Below are 21457 nucleotides of genomic sequence, written 5' to 3' on the forward strand. Positions count from 1 at the left end.
GTCTGCCATTTCCTTGACTGTATTTACTCGTCGCGGGCTAGTCAGTCCTGGGTACGGAGGTACGGCCTGGAAGAGATTTGATACCCATTCCGGCTACCGCGTTTTCGGTGTTCCAGTAACTATTTGGTTTTATAACATGTTCGACAACATGGCAAAGATTGGCAGACATTGTTCAGGCATCAAATTATTTAAAAGTTGTACCTAATATCATTCCGAGCCTTTGAGACTGTTATTTTCATCCAAATAATTTGATCGTCTGATATTTTGTTGACGTAGATTTATCACACCTTTAAATGCTGTAAACTGTTCCAGTTGTCCTTAGATCGGAATATGCAATTTTAATTTCTTTTTCTGGTTGAAAACGACACTTTCATACGATCTCTAGCTTTGGATAGGAATGCAGAGGTATTAAAGATTGCAATATAGACTGTCGAGAGTTTTTTTTTACAAGAAATACACAAATTACAAGAAAAAAAGCTATCAAGCGTAATAACGATGGCATGTTCAGTACTACAAAATCGGATAATTATTCCTTAACATTCCGAGCGTGTAAAGCGAACATGTAAAACATTATTCATCGCTTCTTAGTACTTGAAAATGTTTAATGAGTGCGTTGGTATTCATCGATGATGTGGTAGAATTTGAAGCCTAGTTTCAAAATTTTCAGTTTTCTTTCGTAGATGAATTGTTCTTCTTAAAAAAAACGATTGCTTCAAATGTTGTACAATATTTCGGGGCAAATCCCTTTATGTGATATATACAATTATTCCAATTAGTATTTTAAAGCATTTTTTGGATTTGCGTGCAACTATCTAAGTACAGATGTAGAAAATTTACGGATAGTAGATATTTGATCCCTTATTACATAGCACTAATAGTAAAAGTATCAATCTTGCATCTCCTCTCTTGCAGTAATGTTTTGCTAGAATATGTTTGTTAAAACCCTATTACAAATTCTTCCTAATGTAAGAATATTAGAAAACCGGTAAGAATATTTGATTACATATCTTTCGTTGGAATGTTGACAAAAACGAAAACACTGTGAGTGAGTAAGCGTTTGCTGGGCGACTGCGTGTGGTAACCCAGTTAGAGTGTATTATATTCGGTGTGACGAGAGCCTGCGTGCGTGGTTGCGTGATGAAATGCCATTTTCACCAGTCGAGAATCGGTTAATGCTCCATTATTAAGAGCTACGCTCACTAGTTCCAAACTTGGTTTGATCTTTCTCTACTTTCAAAGTTTTTGTTTTGAGAAACATGCAACGACACGCACCTTTTAAACGAGCGTATCCAAAGTATCCCTTGTTTGGGATAGAATCCGGAATAAAAAAAAACATTCATGGCGAAATTTGTAAAAAAGGGTTGATCATCGGCATGTGGGGCAAACCAGATATTTAAATAATTTATACACAAGAACCCAATTTCGGCTTTTTATTGTTTACTTTACTTTCGCTTTCATCGAGTTTTATCGTTGCTCTAATGTGTGTCTTTTTTCTTTTGCAGATAAACGACGTATGAGAGGGATAGTGAGATCTACAATTACACTGATAGCGGAAAGTGCCGACAAGAAAAATCGGGACCACGCTTGTTGCAAGGAAAACATTGTTGCCTTGAGACTTTCGGCAAAGAGAGCGAAGAATAAATCTCACTAATCCTGCTTTCTAACTACCCACAACCCACGGCTAGCGTACACACTAACCGTAACATAAGAGCGATTTTCGTCGCATGCCTTAACCGATTGGACCAAGTGAACAGAACCAACAGGTCAGGAACACTTATAACACTTCTGACTGAGCTCTAAACCCACAGAAAAAAAAGTCCAAAAACAAAACAGTGGCGCACGAAAGCGTGGAAGAGTGCCATCGACGAACAGTAAGGCAAAGATTAGCAACCCGCAATTCTCCCAGACCATCCACAGCGGCATCATCCGCTATGGATGAGGAGCTGGAACGGAAACTATGAGCAATCGTGTGAGGGCTCGAGAGCCCCCAGCGTGGAAGCTTCCGAGTGTCATGCCGCGGGCAATGCCGGACACGGGATTTAGTAGCAGCACCAGCCATTGTAGCAGTAGCAGCCGAACACCGATTCGGTTGGGCACCAGCATCACTAGCAGCAGTAGACGAGACACCAAGATGACCGGCGGCAGGATCCCGCAATCCGCTCGCATGCCCCGCAAGCTCCAGCGACCTTCCGGAAGATCACTTCTTTCGCGTCGCTTCCTCGCAAACCACCTGTCCGCTATCGTACCGATCGTTTTGCTGTTGATAGCCTTCTGCAGTGATTTTGCGTATCTGAGCGGTGATACTGATGGTGGGGGAGTGTTGGCCGATGAAGTGACCACCACCCCGCCCGAGGAAACATGGACAACGTCCAGCAACGAGAACGTTGGCACTGGAGAGGCGGCTCCATTCGGTAAGTACGAAGCAGTGTTTGTTTTCTTACTTTAAAGAAAAAAATGCTGCTTGCATTACTTTCGTCGTATGTCCCTTATATTCCTGGTGCACGAAATGATTAATGATATTTCGCATCCCACATGCTTTACCTTCGAAGCATTTAGCATCTTAAAGCTGTTCCATCCATTTTTTTCATCTGCCTGGTGTATGGATGGGCAAGTAGAAAATAAGTTATTCGTGGATCGATACGCTTAGTATCTCCCTCGGGATGTGTGATATGATTTATGTGTTGGTTATTTTTCTTGCAAATGCTCATGGGCATCTGAAATGGATATCCCAAACGCAGCTTCCGAAGCCATACAATGGATGAGAAAAATTATTCCGAACCGAGATTGATTTTGACGTGCGGTTGGTAATCTAATTTCAATTAAACCCCAGATATTCCTGAGTAGACAATGGTTGTGAAATAAGGAAAATGAGTCAGCTATTACCTTCGCCATGTTATCATTCAGTGGAAACATTATGAACACATTAACCACAAAATATAATGCATAATTTATGTTAAGAGGCACAACTCCCTGGGATGATGAGTCTCACCTCATACCCCGATAGAGTGTTGAGAGGAACGATCGTATCTTTGGATAATTAAATAAATTAACGAACTAAATGAACTCGTAGCAAAAAATTTCTTAACTTATCTTAAAAGAGTCCAGCAGCAGTTACCACCTATCAATGCATAGTAACTGCGTTCATTGAAAGTTATTTATTCATCCAATTACCAAGGACTGGAGAAGGATTTTATAAACTACATAACAGAATATTGTTTCCAAACTCAGTTACTAATTAAATTAAAGTTTCTTTTTTTATTACAAATTAAAATTGTTGATTTAAGGCAAATGCAAATATTCTTTTTTCTTATCATCATCATCCATGTCAGTGATGACAAGTGACGTATACATAATGAAACGATCAGTACACAATGAACACATTCAATAGTAAATACAAAACAGAACAATAATAAATACACAATTCACATTTAGTTTCCATCCATGCTTTTTGTGGCATACGCCATTTATTATTACTAATGATTCTTCTTTTATTGAATTCGTCATTATTCACACAACAGTGGCCTTTACATGAGCTGTACATAATCTCTTGAACGTAGATATATTAATTGCGTTGACAATGCTTCTGGGCAACGTGTTGTCCACCAAATGAATATGGCTTTACATTTCCGATTAATATTATCTTTCGCAACATCAATCAATAATTCCAACAGTGTTAGCAGAAATCATATCCATGTTGTTAAAATTGATTTTCTTGCATGTCATGTCATACATATTGGACATGTAACTAGGACCATATTGTGTCCCGAGCAATGGCCATGGAATAGACATGTTTGTCCATCCAGAGGTTGTTTGTTCGGAACAAGCCGAATGTTGACACATTGTTTCTCATAATTGCCTATTACGTACGCTATCATAGAAAAGTGTTAATATAATTAATGAGTTCCCAGTTTCGTAATTTGTGAAAAATGTACCGCCAATTCAGGATTAGGAGTATAAAGATATTTATGTTACAGCAGTGTACTTTATTTTTTTGAGGATTTACTGAAATAATACAAAATGTTTGGAGTAATTATTAATATTAAATAGAATTATACAAGTATTTATATAAGTGTGCTAACTCCTTAAGGACCATAGTGTTTAGGCTGCATTTTTCGACTTTTGTTTGACTTTTTTACGCGTAGATAAATCACGATAAAATGATAAACGATTTTCCTACAATCATCAAATTGGCCGTGAAATATTTCCGTTTTCCGTACCGTATTTCCGGAGTATTGCTCAGGAATATTGCTACATTTGACATGCATTCAGAAGAGATTCGCACTAGAGGATCTGAATCTGGTTGATATCTAAGTTAGTGTCCAAACCATCGTAACGATATCGGTGTCTGTTAAAAAGGTTTCTACCTTTTCACCGGTCTGGCATATCTGCTGCCACTGACCATTCTACATTGTACGCATAACTTTTACACAACAAATTCATTCGTACTCATACATATATCCCCATACTTGACGCCACAGCTACTAGGGCCAGCATGCCTGTAGATTTCACTGCTCCGTTAACATTAAAATCGCTGCGAATTGGTCTGACCAATTTTTATTACACGCCGTATTACACGCGTATTACACGCCTCGGTAGGCTGGTTCCTCGCCTTCCAAGCCTTAATAGGACGTTCAAAAAACTTTTACGCGATTTATAATCGCGAAATTTCTGGGCTAGTCTCGGACTCCATTCCAATGCTTTACCATTAGATGTCAACTTCTGGATACAGAATCCCTCGAAAGACACCGAGCAATAGCCCAATCGTCCTTCTTTTGTGCACTCGTGTTCAACGCAAAGGACATTGCAGACCTCATTGCTATGATCCTATTTCACATCGCACTCCATTTCCTACGTCCTCGCCCGGTGACGATCCTTTTGTTAATGCCGGTATTTTAACTCGTGTTGCCATATGTTCGACTTCAACATTTCTGACTCTTTGTTTGTGTCCCGCCTCCGGATTTTTTAAAAATCCTAATATCCCCGAACCTTTCCCATCTGCTAGATACTTCTACTTTTTCTACCAGAACTGATGATTTGTTAAACCATGAAGGACAACCATGGTGTCAAAATAATAATAATAACAATACATACATACTTGGGAGATACAACAAATGTAACAATAACATATTAGGTAGGGTCATACAGAAAAATATGTTTTTCTGCTAAAACTATAAACATCCTGAGCTAAGCTGAACGCGAATGGAGTAAACAAATTATTTGTACTAATACATTTTGTGTATGATTTTGGATAATATTCAATGTACCAAATTGTGCTACTTTGAACTTATACTGCGTGTAAAAATTTACTTCATAAAATGGCTCAATATAATATGAGAATTTTATTCCATTTCTCTGTTTTTCTACAGAATTTTAAAATTGTTGCTGCAAAACACGCAAAAAGCATTTTTCATAGCAACTTCTATAATTGGTCAAAACTTTGAGAAATTGTAAGCCACCATGTGTTTGGCGTTTTTTTACCAGCTGGACAGCAAGGCAGCAAATAAATCCGTTTAACGTTGGTGAGAGTCGGCAGATGAAGGGAAATTCATTAGAAATATTAAATAATTGCCCATGGTACGAGGCGTAAAGGTAGCACTAAGATGGTGAAGCGGCGAATGATTGAAGCAACGTGGGTAGAGAGTTTTTGCGCGTTTTCCTCAATTTACCATAAATGTGGCGTAAGCGCCACAGCTCGTGCGTCTCGTTCATCCACCCGCAGGTGTACGCTTTTGGAAGGACATAAATTTTCATCATGATGCAAACCACCTCCCTGAGCACCATTTCACCACTTGACTGGTTTCGGCACGAGCTCCAAAGCACGTTACATCAAGCTTTCGGCACGTTCGTGGACTTTACGAGGGTGGGACCGAGAAGCTGCCGGGATTGGCATGGTTTTGTAATTTAAAATTTTCATTCCCCAAGCGACCAAGTCGTAGTAGCATAACCGTACGGCGGGAAGGCCTCCGAGTTCGGTGCCTCCGAATCGGTGGTATCGATAAGCCCGAAAATCATGGGCCGTGAAAATGTGCCTTTCGCCCCCCCCAAAAAAAAACCCCACATTTACTCGCGCTAATCCCGCAGAAGAAAAAATATTTTGCAACTTAATTAGACCGATGCTCTTGATGCAGCAGTAAAGTGTGGTGTCCGAGCAACGTCAAAAAGGCTTCATCAAACATGTGCGCTGGGAAATTATGATGGCATCAACGCATCATGTGCAATGTTTTTTACGCGAAACAGGCTTGATAACTACCGAACAAATTACATTCACCGGTGAAGGTGATAAAAATGTTGTTTTATCGTTTGCGCTTATCGGTTACTGTCGATTGCGAAAAAAACCAAAAACAAATAGCGAATCTTCGTTATTATCCTTTCCTTTTTTTATCCAATGAGCAAGGAAAACAAAATGACAACCACCGGCACAGCACCGGCGGGTGAGCTATTTGTTGCGCTGGGAATACTAACGCGCCAATGGAACACCAAATTGTGGCAATGATTGAAAGGGCATATATTTTTAATTGTGTTGCCAGGATTGTGTTTACAGTGTCGCCAGACAGCAGATTGTTCGAAATGGCTACAACTTTGGCTACTGAACATACATTGTACTGTAAATTATCAATCGATTTTCCGCTAATGACGTTAATGGGGCTTTCGCAACACAAGCAACACATTTTGATAGACGTTGCATTCAACAACTAACTATGTTATTATCTACTCAGATGAGTATAATCATTAACCGCTTTATGCTACATCGATAATTTGGGAAGTGCTAAATGACACACTAAACGAATTACTTTTGTTTGAAAAGAACTTATGGCAAACCTATTTTCAAGCGGATTGTTCACAAACAGACGCATTCTCTTAATTGTGTTAAGTGGAATAATTGTGCACAAGGATGACTTCGTACATATGTATGAAAAGATGTTTAAATTAATAACATAACTTTACACCTTAAATATTTTTAAATATTTCCATTCCTATATAGAAAATGATAGGTAAGAAATACGCTCATGTTTGAAGGATATTATACAAAGTTTACTTTACCATGCTTGCGCTAGTATTATGTTCCGCTATCGCATGTCAAAATGTGTCCTATTAATATTTGATGTAGCAAAAATGAAGACACTTAAAAACAGGAACAAATGCACGCTTTTATCTTAAACTCAGGAAATTTTGGAAGGTATGGATGAGGATACATTTTTTATTTTTAGTTTGGAACGGGCAAACGCTTAACACTTTGCTAGATTGAATTTGTTGCCTTCCACGGGTGAGCGACCGAATGCCCGTGTGTAGACCTATAGTTGAGCAAAAGATACACCATAAAGAGCGCATTCCAAAGTTGGGTTTGAAAGGTTTGAAATACAAACAAAAAGTACACCAAACGCGAAGTGCCCTTCCAGTGCGTTATTCTGTGCTGTGTTGCGTCAAGCACTGGAAATAAGCACGTGTGTGAGCGAATACTGCCGAGGATTATGTTGCGATTTTTGGCACCTCCAAAACCTAACTAGGACTAAAGGGAATGGAAACACTTCGAGGTGTTGGGATAAAAACCCCGATTGTGTCAGTCCCCTCGTGTGTGTGTGTGTGTATCCTTACGAGGGTGCTAACCGATACCTCCAGACTTTTTTTTGGCTGGGTTATGCGCATGAAAGGGAAATCTGGAAGGTCGGTAAAGTAAGGTTTCTTGAAAATTCCACAGATTTTCGCATGAAGAGCCGAATGGTTCCCATGAAATTTACATGAGATTACAGCTATCGCTGTTGGGTATGTTTGGTGCTATTCTTATTGCTTCTACCTTTCGTTTCCCATGTTCCCGGGAGATGTGTATCCAACTTGTTTTGCATCACTATTGTTACGCTTTTAAAGGTGTAAAATATTTAAAACTAAGTACTTTCATTTACCTGCCGTACCCGTTTTAGACGTTTGAACTTTGACGTGCTTGTTGGAAGTTTCACCGATTACCTTTTTTTGTGCTACGCGTGGTTTAGCTTTTAATAGTACCAGCTGCGCCTGGTAAAGATTTATTTTTGCAATAAAACCACAAAAAGTAACCATTTACTCGGTTTGGTTTACATTTCGCCTCATTACAGAAGATGTCAGACGCGGTTTAATGATTTTTCAGTTTGTTTTGGTTAATTGGAAGAGTTTCATAAAAAGGTTTTAGCTCCTTCTTATTCGGGTGACTAATGAAGGCGCAAAACAGAAGCTACCGAATTGTCAACATTGTCTCGGTTAATTGGTTGTTAATTGCGTTGATAGTAAATCTCGTTAATTGCCGCAAATTGTTCATTTCGAAAAATTGCACCATTATTACAGCTTATAATGGTTATGGCGGATTTTTTGTGATGTTTAGATCAATATTTTTTTTTTACTGATTGCTGTTAGTTTTCGAGAAAGGTAGTCATGCTCATGGTTTATTTCATAGTTATCACCGATACCGATGCTGTGGGGCCTAGGGATCGAGGGACTTTGCACACTTTCGATGCAGATGATTTGTTTCGATCGTTTGTCGTGCTACTTTGCTGTGTTTGGTTACCATGTCCCATCAACTCACAGCATGGTAGAGTTTTGCTCAGTCAATGAATATTTTAATGAAGTCTAGCCGGCAACATAAATTGTGAAGAAAAGGCGCTTGCTGCTTCATTAATGTTTAATTATATATCTACTCTCTTCCTCGGGTGACGCTGTATTTCAAGATACTTTGCCAAAATCTTGAACCCTTTTCTTGTTCAGCGATGAGTGGATACACGTTGTTTGGTGTTTATTTTTCTGATTTTTACGGTGGTTTGATTTATAGCATTTAGTTAATATAAGCTTTTTGCAACCACTAAATGCATCACCGTTTATAAATTATTTATTTTTACTGGGTTATTCTTGGTTTATTTAATATTAAAAAAAAACTATTTTCCATGGGTAGTTTTAAATATTGAGGATTCAGGATTAATGGAATTTATAGATGTATAGAAAAAGGAAATATGGCAACACTCTAATTTGATATTTTCTTTTCTTAAAGTATATTTGTCGTGAAGTGACATTTTCATGTTTGTCGTTTAAAATAAAAATCACACAAACAGTGGATATTACATAAAACAGGAAGAGTAAAACATTTGCTAACAATTTTCTTAACACCCAGGTGGTTGATACTCGTGTATTAAAAGCATAATTTCTACTGGCATGTAAAAGCTTGAAAACTGAAGTATCATGCTTAATACGATGAAAACTATGATACCTGACCACAAATAAGGAAAAAAACCACTGGATTCGCCACTCCGTATCTTCTTTATATTATTCATGTTTCTTTTTGGTTTGTCTCTGCTGGTTTTTGTTGTGTATTGATTAGTTTATTGTTTATTTTTTATTATTAGAAATAGGTTTTCCGTTGTACGCCCGTTTCGCAAACCATTTTTTAAGTAAATAGTTATGTCTAGCCGTCGCTTCACAGTACAATCATGCATGCGTTCCTATACTGGTGTGCGTGTGATAGCCTTAGATGCGACATCCTGCCTATCCGATTGGGATCGAGCAGTGATCAGATCGGTATCAGCATCCGAAGGACCAACAAGGATTGCTAATAAAAGCTGTGGTTCCATTTACATAACTTAATAATAATAATATTACTAACAAATTAGATAAAACTGTTTGATTAATAAAACGTTTAGTATCTTATGTTTTTGTTGAATTCTTCGTATTACTTATATTACGCTGATCAAACAGGACTTGTATATGTTCAAATACCGTCCTATTTTCATCACGAAACAAAGCTAGACAACGATTACGATATTATAATAAATGCTATGAAGTTATTCAATTTATAGAGCATTTGTCTGGGTTGGCAAATGGAGGCGCCTTGTATCTCACAATAAATAATAGTTTTTGCTGTGGACTGAATTATGAATTTACTGCTTACGACCGTTTTGAATTTATGCTTACGAATAGTTTCGACAGGTTTGGAATTTACTACTGAGCATTAACTTCAATGGCATCGACCATTTTTTCCATATTCTATCTTCATGTTATTTATATGATTATGTCAAATTAAATGTACTGCGTGTTTTTTTTTCTATTTTTTATTCACATCAACTGCTAATATTTGATGTTTTTTTATCCATTACAGATGCGTCAATCCGTGGTAGCAAAAAGTTTGGTGATAAATGCGAGAGCACCACTGAGTGTGGCTTCGCCGGATCGTTCTGCGATCCGAAGAAGCATACATGTCAGTGTACTGTCGATTTACCAGCAACCAATCACATTGATAAATGTGGCAAAAGTAAGTAAAATCATCACATCGACTGTATTTCTATCTATAGTGTAAATATGAATTTTACTTTGAGTAATGGTACGTAATTTAATTGCGTACTAATTATGATTATTTTCAAAAGTTTAGTAATTAACGGAAATAGTACAATAAAACGTACTATCAATGCATTTTTTTAACCATGAAATTTTAATTGATCCTCTTTTCGTTGTAAAAAGTTTGACAGATTCTGTGCATTACAATTTTTTAAGGAAGAATGCAAGAATGCTTTTTATCGATAGCACTGAACAAACTGAAGCGTCATGCTATTTGAAAATAGTTTGTTCCCATCCCTTGCCGCCATCGTTTTCCTATTGCTAGTTACCACTATCGACAAATGGTACGTATTCTATCTTTCCTGTCGAATGCTGCTGTGGTACAGATGTATCCAGTTTCCCGCTTCATTCATCATTACTGAAAGCTGTCTATGATAAAATAGACATGCTTTACTTTTGTTCCGACGCCACTGGGTGATACAACGTAAGGAAAAGTGCTTCCTGATCATCCTACATATATGTTCAGACATTTTATCCTATGGTGGTTTCGAGCGGTTTTTATCCATAATCGTTTTCAGCGCAATTCAATTTACATCTTATGTATTTTTGTGCTCGATGGTGTTATGCACCAACGGTTTGTACACGTTCGATTACAATCTACATGTTACGGATGCGTCTCTTCTTTGTGTGTTGTGAATGCTGTAGTTATGGTTGTCAGACACAGCTTTACCTACATTGTGTAAACTGCCGTTGCACATACGGAAATTGGCATGAAGGCAGTACAGATAAATCTGATCACAGTTGTAGGAAGTGTCAACTGACAATAAATGCATTACCACGCGCTCTGAGAGTTTTTCGCTTCTGTATATCTTTGAAATGTTCAGAATGAAGATATGGGCCATATTTTGAAAAAATATTTTTCATATTCGTTAGTGGAAATATTGTTGTTTGTTTTTTTTTTATAAATAAAAAAGACATTAAGAATGGGAAAACTCATAATCCATTAATCATCATTTTTACGTACAATAATGTAAAATATACATGAATACTTAAAACTAGGTTTATATAATTCAGCTATTGCGGTTGGTAAACGGTAATGTCACGGTGTGTTAATACCACTCCTTCCTGTTCTTTTCAATTCTTTTCTCTTTATCATTTACGTCCATGTCTGACATACAAGCGTACCAAACAGACAAATCCCCTTTTGGAAAATGAAAATTGTGCCATCGCATATTAAACATGAACATGACCGCTACGTATTGTAGCACCACACATCCGGTGTGTGATAAATATTGCAATTTTCTGGTTGGTAGAAGCGACCACCAGGATGCGGAAAATGGTAGGAAATGCAAAAATAACTACCGATTATCCAATTCCGGCAATATCCAGCGCGGTATGTCCACTAGGAAGATTATGATTGCACAAACCGCGTGACATGAATCGTTTAGTAGTATCGAAGTCTCGAAGGACTTTTCTGTAATTTATGTTAGTTAAAAAATGTTATACAACTTGTTAGCATATGAAGACATCTACGTAAAATCGTTATTGTTGTTTTGATATTTATTTTATGTGTAAATAATAATTTAACAAAACCGACTAAGTCGAGTTTAAAATTAAAGACTTTGAAACTTTGAAACGGAAAGGTACCGAAACGTGAAACATTGCTTACCAAATATTTAATGAAAGGGATCAATCATTTCACCTTTGGCGAAGAATGGAAATTTAGCATTTCCGTCCTGGTTTCCATTACTTCACTTCAATGGTTACGCTAGTCAAAGGGTCGACGTCAAATGTTATTGACACGAGACAAGATTATCTGAAACTAATTAACTTGTCTTATTTCCTTTACCTTTTCCAACAAGGGTAAGGTGAACGTATGGGGATAAAGTTAAAAGCAAGCTAAAGCTAAAACTGCTCGGTGGCTAAATTGTGGGCTTTGTTTGTGGTTGACCGACCGTGTTTCTAACAAGCTACCCTTCGAGAAGCGGAGACCACTAGTTTTTGGTTTGGTAAAAGATACTTTAACGTCCGTAGGATTAAACTATCGCGATACCGATGTCGTGACATCGATCGTTATCGGTGTTGGAAATGTTTTTTTTCACCCTAGATTACTTTACATATTCGTAAGTCAGCGAATGGGCAGGCACTCTTTAGCTCCAGTAATATGAAGGTTTGGTACAATGTATTCCTGCCAGATGGGAGGGGTTCATCATGTCAATCGATTTTGGCATTTGAATAAACCATGTTACATTCCAACAGTGTTCTTTGTTTTGGATATATGTATATAGCAATTGATTTGTTTAAAGTTAATTCTAAAGTATTTTACAGTTGGCCAGTTATTTATATTTTTATGTTTTAAAAATTTCTATAATAAGCGCTTGTTTTCGAAACTCGCTGCAGGAATCAATTTAGTAAAATTTCGGTTTAGAAACTCACATAAGAAAATTGCTTTCTTACATAGGTTTGCAGTAATAATTTTGGAAGTTGATTGTGCCAACCCAAACATTAACTATGCTATAGATTAAATCAAGCGCCTTACGATGTACAAAGCGATCAGGACAAAAAGAAACATAACTTGTGAAGAGCAAAAGCTTTCCAACCCTTGGAGCAGAGGAGGGACACAGCAAACCACTGAGGGACAACACAGCAAAATGAACGGTTGACTTGAGGTTGCGTGTTCCAAAATCAGATTCTTTACGGGCAGGAGGTAAAGTAAACAGTTGTGTAAACAAGCCGGAATTGTGTGAGACATTTTCCCAAAAGTGTCCCTGATAGCACTTTCCATTCAGTAAAATATTTCTAGAAGACAAAGGATAGAGAATCGAAAAGCTCCTTCGAGATAAACTTAAATAAACTTCCATATCAATTGTCACGCAGTGTACCACACATCTGCGCTAGTGATAACAAGGGTTAAGAAAACGAAACATTTGATTTGGGCACATTGTTTACTTAACACTTTCAAATTTTCAAGAACTGCCGACTCGAACGATTTGTTAAAATTAGCAGTAGATAAATTAGATGATTCTACATCTTTTTTGCTGTTACATTTACTGTGTTGCGATAACATGCCTTCTTTTTGTTTTTATTTAGAACGACAAGTGAACGAAACATGCTTCTTCAGTGAACAATGCGAAGCTATGACAGAACAAACGGAATGTCGTGATGGACGGTGCATCTGCCTTTTTGAGATGAATCCTTTCTTCAAACCGGATGGCAGCGTCGAATGTCGAGGTAGGAGGTTTAGTGCTTATGCTTATGTTTCGAAGGAAACAATTATTTCACTAAATTGCAACACTATTGTTTTTCTCTTTCGTTTCGGACATCTTCTAGCCCCGATCAATAAGCCGATAGAACCGGAAAAGTACATCGATCCGGCAATGATTGGTGTTCTAGTGGCAATGGCAGTCATGTTTATCATCATTTGCGTGGTCCTTCGCTTATTCAGCAAGTAAGTGTTTCTAACAAATGTTCCTACTCTTAAGCTAATCATTGGTCATAAGATTGCTGTTGTTGGTTGCACCTTCTTTGCCATGTTCTTCAACCAATTTCCGGAAGAAACCATCCGGGATTTGGAGTAGCTTTTGGGGTGTATCAAACTCTACCATTTGTCCAGCATCTATAACCAACACTCGATCATTGTCCAAAATTGTATGCAAACGGTGTGCTATCGTCAGAACGGTGCAATCATGAAACTGTGTCCTGATTGTACGTTGAATCAGTGTGTCCGTTCTGAAAAAAGAATGGTTAATTAAGCGATGAAACTTTATTTCCTTTTTCGCTAAACCTACTTGGGATCCACGCTGGCGGTGGCTTCGTCGAGTATCAATATTTTACTGCCCTTCAGGATCGCCCTAGCCAAACAGATCAATTGCCGTTGGCCAGCGCTCAAATTGGTGCCTCCTTCCGACATCTTCGTATTTAAACCTCCGGCTAGTGCGCTTATGGTGGTTTTTAATTCAACCTGTTCGATGTCGACCGGTTTCGAAATTGTTAAACAGTAGCCGAAAGTTAACCACGGGTACGGGATATTCATTTAGAAGATAAACAAGAAAAGTACAATATAAAATGAACCCTAAAAATTGCGAACGCACTGTACCGCTACGGGTATAAAAAATGTGCTAAACGTTCAAATTGGTGAAGAAATGTGTTACGATTAAATATTCAACCTCCGGTGGCTTACCTGCTCGAGTGCTTTCCACAGTCGCTCATCTGGCGTCCGCTCGTCCGGATCCAAATTGCTTCGCAAACTGCCTGAGAATATGACCGGATCCTGGGGAATTATCGAGATGCGGCCACGACACTGCCGCAGCGGCACCGAACCGATATTGATTCCGTCAATCTCGATGATACCATCACCGTCGTGCAACGGTGTTAGACGAAAGAGTGCCTGAATTATTGAGGACTTGCCAGCGCCGGTACGCCCAACAATTCCAACATGCTCCTACGCATGGTTTCATGACCAGGCAGTAGTAGTAGAGGTAGTAGTTGTAGCAGCAGGTGGTAGGTTACCCGAGTCGGAAAATTTGCCGGAAAGAAAGAACATGACCGGTGATGAAATGACGGTTCTTTTATTTCCTATACCTTTCGTCATAATGGAACTGACTTTTTTTTCTTTTTTCGTAAAATGCTCTCAAATTGAGGCGCAAAAAAATGATAAGGGTTCGAACGGACGAAGCACAGAAGGGATGTGTATTTTATTTTAAGCAAAAACTGAAACACCTAAAACCTGCTTCATTTCACCATGGGACAAAGAATAACAGTGAAGGTAACGATCGTTGATAACGTCTCGAAATGGATCATGCAGGTGGTAGAGATATAAGGGTTAGTAAAAATCGAAACGAACCGAAGATTCGACAGTTATGGTTATAATTTAATCAACCGAAGATAAACCGAGTCAATTCGGGCCAATCACACGCGTCGCCCATTTTCGTCCGAGATGTGTACGTGTTTTTCAATTATAAATCAAAGGCATTCCAAGGACAGTAGCAACACTTTTGCAAAAAAATTATCTTTCGCACGCATGGGTTAGTGTTTTAAACTATTCAGGATATTGCTTCGCTTTTATACCACCCATCTGCTCTAGCACCACAACCTTTTTCGAAACAAAAGTGCTCGAATCAGTGCACGTAAAGCAGTAAAACCTATTTTTGTGGTTGGTCTCCATTCGCTCGAAAGAACTTTGCTAGCTGGGATTGTTAATGGAACCATAGGCTAGTGGTGGTTGGACTCAACTCAATGAGAATCGATTGCTTAACCGGGTGTGACGCTTACCTTGGGTTTTATGTCGAAACTCAGCTGCTTTAGGACTGGGCTCGAGGTGGGCGTGTAGCGTAGATAAACTTCGCGGAAAGTTATGCCGGGATTTTCGGGCCACGCTTCACTGCGTACCGTTGTTTGGACACCCGGTGCCAAGTCCGTTTCAGGTACGAGCCGGGCGTATTCTAGCACGCGTTCTACCGATGTCATTTGATTTTCCAGCTCGGCCGTTTGTCGAATGCCCCAGTTGCACATTCCAATGAGGTTGAGTACCTGCGTTATGGCCAGCCCGACGTTCCCGCTAATGATGTCTGGGGCGACGGTGCAACATAAGCGTGGTCTGTTAGACAACTACACTCCAACTGCACATAGTGAGAGAAACTTTTGTTTTTCGATTACTCACCATTCCCAATCACCAGAAAACTCAAAACAACTGACGCAATGTACAGCAGACAAATAACGTCCAACCAGAAGGCGAAACCTCGAGTTGTGGCACCGAACAGAAACGCCGCCGATGTGTTAAGATCCTGATACCGGTGGAATGTATCTTCCAGAAAGCGTTCCGCACCAAATGCACGTATCGTGGTTAACCCATCAATCGTTGCATTGGTATGCGTGAACACTGGACTGCGGGCTAGTTAGGAGAAATGGAATGGATGAAACGCTCTATTGGTTCACGAAAGGCTCACGTTACCGTTGATTAAAATCACTTACTGATGGCTTCAACGCGCTTCACATTTCTTGCCGTTTTTAGAAACACAAACCGTAGAAGATAAAATACGATCCCCATGATCGCCGTTGGTATTAGTAGCCAGTAGTTAGCTAACGCTACTATCACAATTATACCGGAAAGCTCTAGGAAAAACTGCAAACATAGTGGAAGCTTAGCTAAACGGAACTGAAACAGGAAGGGTTTTTACCAGTCTATCTTACGTATATACTGTCGACCATGACGGTGGGTAGGCTGGTATCGACTAGTCCGATATCTTTCGAGAAGCGATTCATTACCCTGCCCGATGGATTCTGATGGAAGAAAAGCATAGCGGTTTCTGACACTCCGCGATACAGTGCTGCATGTAGATGTAGGGATGCTTTAAGACACATTTCAAAGAAGGCAAAGGAATTTGCTGTCAGTAGGATGGTGACGATAATCGCTCCAGCGTAAAATAATACATGATCGTCGGTTGTCCAGCGCGCTTCAAGTGTATTGGCAAACGTTTCCTCCCAATCCACCCTGAGGAAGAGAAAGCAAAATTGAGTTTTTCCGCGTACTTGAACTTGTTTTTCCAACTACCCTCACTAACCATATGAACACGAAGTAATCCGTTCCTGAGCAAGCTATTTGGAAACCTATCATTAGTAATGCCGTGAAAAAAACGAATGAAACACTATTGACAGACTTCAAAAAGTCTAAGTACACTTTAAACTGAACAGTGCCATCTTCTTGCCCTTCCTTCTCTTTACGCTCTGATGACAGTGGTTTCTCTTGACTCTTGCTGGATATATTGGAGTCATCTTCCTTTCTGCGCTCAGGAATCTCTTCTTCCGCTGGATGTTGATGCATCGAGAAATTGTTCGAATGGAAGTATTTCGACAACTCCTTACCATAGTTTCCTTGTGCCGCGAGTCTACCATCTTCCACTATGAGAATGTGCTCCGCCTGTTTGATATACTTTAGCTGATGGGTCACTAATATGCAGAGTTTTCCCTCCAGGAAATTTCTTATAGCTTGCTCGAATATAACATTTGCTACATGGGCGTCCACGGCAGATAGAGGATCGTCCAGAAGATAGATATCCGCACAACGATATAATGCACGAGCCAGGTTGATTCGGGCTTTTTGTCCACCACTCAAGCTATATCCTCGTTCGCCAACCATAGTTTGGTCTCCATGCGGCCAGATTGCAATGTCCCGTTCCAATGCACAAACCTTTAATACAGTGCAATATCGTTTTTCGTCGAATTCTTCTAGAAAGATCACATTCTGCTTGACCGTGCCTTCGAACAACCAAGGGTGTTGTGAGCAATAGCTGACGGTACCGTTCACAGTGACCTGTCCCTTAGTTGCAGATTGTTCTCCGATGATCATATTCAACAGTGTTGATTTACCGGCACCAATCGAACCAATGATCGCTACCGTACGGTGTTTCATTGAGTCAACCCGGAAGGATATGTCTTGAAGCGAGAATTGTGAATTTGGCCAAGTGCTGTGCACTGCAGTAAACTCAACAAATGGATCGCTGCTTAAGTGGCGGTTAAGAGATCTTTGTTTTTGGTGCAAATTGTGTACACTTTTCTGAAGAAGAAAATCCTGTATTCGCTTTAACGAGATCCAACCTTCGGCGGCAGACGTAACGGCAAGCGGCCAAAACTCAACCATCGAATGATGTATTACGCTGAAGAATGAAATTAACATATAGACGCGTCGTGCTGTGATAGCATTGTCAAAGTACACGTATGCGACCAATGTTAGAAAAATGGACACTTTCGGTACAACGCGAAGCGCGAAAAGTGCCGACTTGATGATCGCACTGCCACGCAGTGCCTTCACCTCTTTGTATCGTAGTTTGCGCAACATTTGCTCGAAAGGTAACTCCCATACGTACATCTTAATGACCTGAATGCCGTGAATGATTTCATTTGTAAGACGTACCCGCTCGTCGGTAGCCAACGCTGCCCTCATTCGGAATCCCGCCGATTTCTTGCCCAGCCAGGCTTGAATTGGTATGAAGAGTAGCAAAAAACCTATCCCAATGAGTCCAGCAGGTCCTATTTCACGGTACACAAATACGGCAACAATCACAAGCTCGACTGGTCCCTTCCAGAGATCGTGGAAGAATATTACCGCATAATCGAACCGGCTAACGTCGTTTGCCATCAAATTGATTACCGTTCCAGACAATCCGTCGGTGGTGTTACTCAATCTAAGTATCTATAAGATAGAAGATGGTGGTCCATGGAAGTGTTTTGGTCGTAAAATTCGCACCAGTGCGCGGTATCGCTTTACCTTACGATAGATCAGTGCACAACAGCCGATACGAATCTTCATGCCTACTTGCAGCAGATATAGCTGATAACAATGAAATATTGCAAGCGGGGCCAAAACGGTCATAACAATACCCACCGCATATCCATAGGCGGCTCCTAACGATGTTGCAGACTCGTCATCTCCTGCCGTTGCGGTACGTAGCGAATCAAAATAAAGAATCAGTTGCCCAAGTAGAAACGGTTGACCTATTCTGCAATTTGAAATTATCATTATATTACAATGTATACAATGTATGTTACTTGCGTTTTGTTACGTTACAACATTAAACATTGAAACACAAACAGGGCTGATATACAAATTCTATCCGTACCATTTAGAACAAATTTCAACAAATTAAAGAACATAAAGCCAATCAGCTATCGATAGCAAAGTACGGCTAACGTGCCGGTCAATTAGCTCAGTTAGCAATAAATGGCTAATCAAAACGTCCGGTCTGGATTCAAATTACAACTGGAAAAGGTTCTTATACGAAGCACTTAATTGTTCTGGACCAGGCCATGACCGAAATTGGTTGTAGATCCAAGTAAGCAAAAGAAGCAAGCGATTTGTTATGTTTTTTTTTGCCAAATTACAAATTCCGTGACTATAGAAATGGGTTTTAAAGCGAGCAATATCGTCTCGTCGGAGCCGTTTTAACCAGAATAAAAATGAACGAATTTTTTCGTGAGGATATTTACGCCATCAAGTCATTCGTTAATGTACTTAGAACGAAACGATTGAAGAATAAGACGATTACAAAGATTAAAGGTTTTTACGTCAAATTTAACTCAATCACACAAATTGTTGTCCAAACGGTTTTCTAGTGATAGTATCGATAGGCTTCAATAAATCGTAATAGATGATCACGTAACAGTTCCACCAATTGCACAGCACTGTACCTTCGCATGAAATTTCTCTATTGAATGAATTAAGTAATGAATTAAGTTTTCCTTATTCCTTAAAATTTATTGACGAAAATTGAATTCATGACGATTCCCAAGAGATCTACTTAAGTTTGGCACGAATTTTAACCGTGGACTGTAAACTGGTTCATTATCAGACAGTCGTGAACCTCGCAACCTGACCATTTTGTCTATGTGCCATGTTGTTTGATTTAAATAACAAAATAAGTATTCTCTACGAATAGTGGTTTACAACATGTACAGCAGCTCATAACACTCAACACACAATCCATCTTATGACATCATGATATGAATGTGACAATATTGGGGTTACTTAAGAACATTATGAGAAATATGATTTTAAAAATAATTATTCAGTTTTTGTTTCAATAATATTATCGAATTTGAATCGATCGCGAGAAGCATTCATTTGTTTCCATTATAAGTATAGGTGTAGAAAAACACATTAATATACATAAACGAGGTTAAAATTAACAATCGCATAAAGCATTACTTAATCGAACAATATTTTGGGTTGTGTGCATTTGGAAATGTTTCGAAGTGAGCAATATTCGTATGAATCGTGTTCGTGTAGATGAGGTTCTATTTATTAAAAAAAAGAACGCTATATGATGGTCTAGGCCACCATTTTGATTTCCAAAAAAAAAACATCTTGCGTTATGGTAAATGCCTAATATAACGGGGCATGTGCTGTATAAATTGCTTGGGAGCGATACCACTACTTTTTCAAGTACACCTTCCTGAGATCAATATGAAATTCATAAAAATATATGACAATCGTTCCAGACAGCAGCGTATGATGGAAACATCAGACATCCAAAGCTAGAGGGCGAAGATTACAACCACGAACACAAAGCCCCAAATGACGCTTTCACAGAGTCAAATCATTGCTTCGTTCTGATTTTCACTTTCTTTCCCACCTTCCATGTGCTTTTGTTTGGTTGGATGAATTTAAGTATCTCGTTAGCATACCAAAGCACGCTGTCCACGTTTATATTGGATTATGAAAGACGATGTTTTTCTGCTACACTTCACAAGTTCCGTTCCCAAACCGCAGGAAACAAACGAAAACGCAGAACAGCTGCGACATGCGGATGATGACGATGGTGGGAAACAAAAACCTTGCGCCTCCTTGCTCCATGGAAACGCAGGACACTATCACTCACCTGCAGGCCGATTCGATAGAGCTGTAAACAAATCCAAACACCAGCACTCCGACCCCGTACATGCGTAATACAGCCCGAAGGAGGCTCCATGGCGGCGGGAGTTTGTTTTGCTGCGCTGGCTGGGGTTCACTTTTCATGTCGTCTTGCGTTTTGCGTTCGTCATCGATCGATCCATCCTCGAGCGTATTGCGGCGCGATACTTCCCGTTGCCATTGTTGCTCGAATGATGCACCGATTTGTGCACTACGGTGTGCTGACAGGGTGTCATAAATGTCGTTCGGTACGATTTGCCTTCGTACGCCAATGCGAAGCAGGTCAAGAAGCCACCTTATTATAGGTTTCACACAACCACAACAATCCAACACAATTTGTTGTAAAAAAACACGTCAACGGAAAAACCAAGAAATAATATCAACGATTTTAGCACACGATATGGACAGTTTCACAGTATATTAATCTGTTTACCAGAAAAAATAACGCGACAGGGCATTCGCGGTAGCGTAGGGATGTATGTTCGCCCAAGGATGTTTATTGTCCGGGCCGTCAATTTTTGTTGAAGCTTCCATGTGTTAAGAAAAACCTATCACAACTGAATCGACCGAAAGCATCCAAACTTTAGAGTACCCATCAACTGACTGTCGTTAGCAAGTTACAATGTCTCGTATCGTTTCTAGTGTCTCCGTTATGCGTGATAACGGTTTCACGAGACATCTCGTACAATGTTTTAACGGCTAAGATCCATTATCAGCGTTATCACGCACATTACTATCAGAGCAACACTGAGGCTATCAGCTGAT

General features: G+C 39.4%; 2 protein-coding genes across 2 annotated transcripts; one reads left to right on the forward strand and one right to left on the reverse strand.

Moving 5' to 3' along the window:
* The first annotated feature begins 2023 nt into the window (after positions 1 to 2023).
* LOC125774906 (uncharacterized) lies at positions 2024 to 13739 on the forward strand. Its single transcript, XM_049445275.1, has 3 exons — positions 2024 to 2411; positions 10112 to 10264; positions 13618 to 13739. Exons 1-3 carry the CDS (start codon positions 2024 to 2026, stop codon positions 13737 to 13739), a joined length of 663 nt encoding a protein of 220 aa, XP_049301232.1.
* Positions 13610 to 21380, reverse strand: LOC125774611 (ATP-binding cassette sub-family C member 4-like). Its single transcript, XM_049444696.1, has 11 exons — positions 21126 to 21380; positions 20661 to 20987; positions 18551 to 18782; positions 16848 to 18475; positions 16477 to 16777; positions 16258 to 16408; positions 15947 to 16177; positions 15559 to 15854; positions 14468 to 14728; positions 14076 to 14248; positions 13610 to 14016 (listed from the first exon to the last, which is right to left on the reverse strand). The coding sequence occupies exons 1-11, from the start codon at positions 21224 to 21226 to the stop codon at positions 13770 to 13772; spliced, it is 3948 nt and encodes a 1315-aa protein (XP_049300653.1). The 5' UTR covers positions 21227 to 21380; the 3' UTR covers positions 13610 to 13769.
* Between the last annotated feature and the right edge of the window lie 77 nt (positions 21381 to 21457).

Source organism: Anopheles funestus, chromosome 2RL (assembly GCF_943734845.2).
Source record: "Anopheles funestus chromosome 2RL, idAnoFuneDA-416_04, whole genome shotgun sequence".
Taxonomy (NCBI): Eukaryota; Metazoa; Arthropoda; class Insecta; order Diptera; family Culicidae; genus Anopheles; species Anopheles funestus.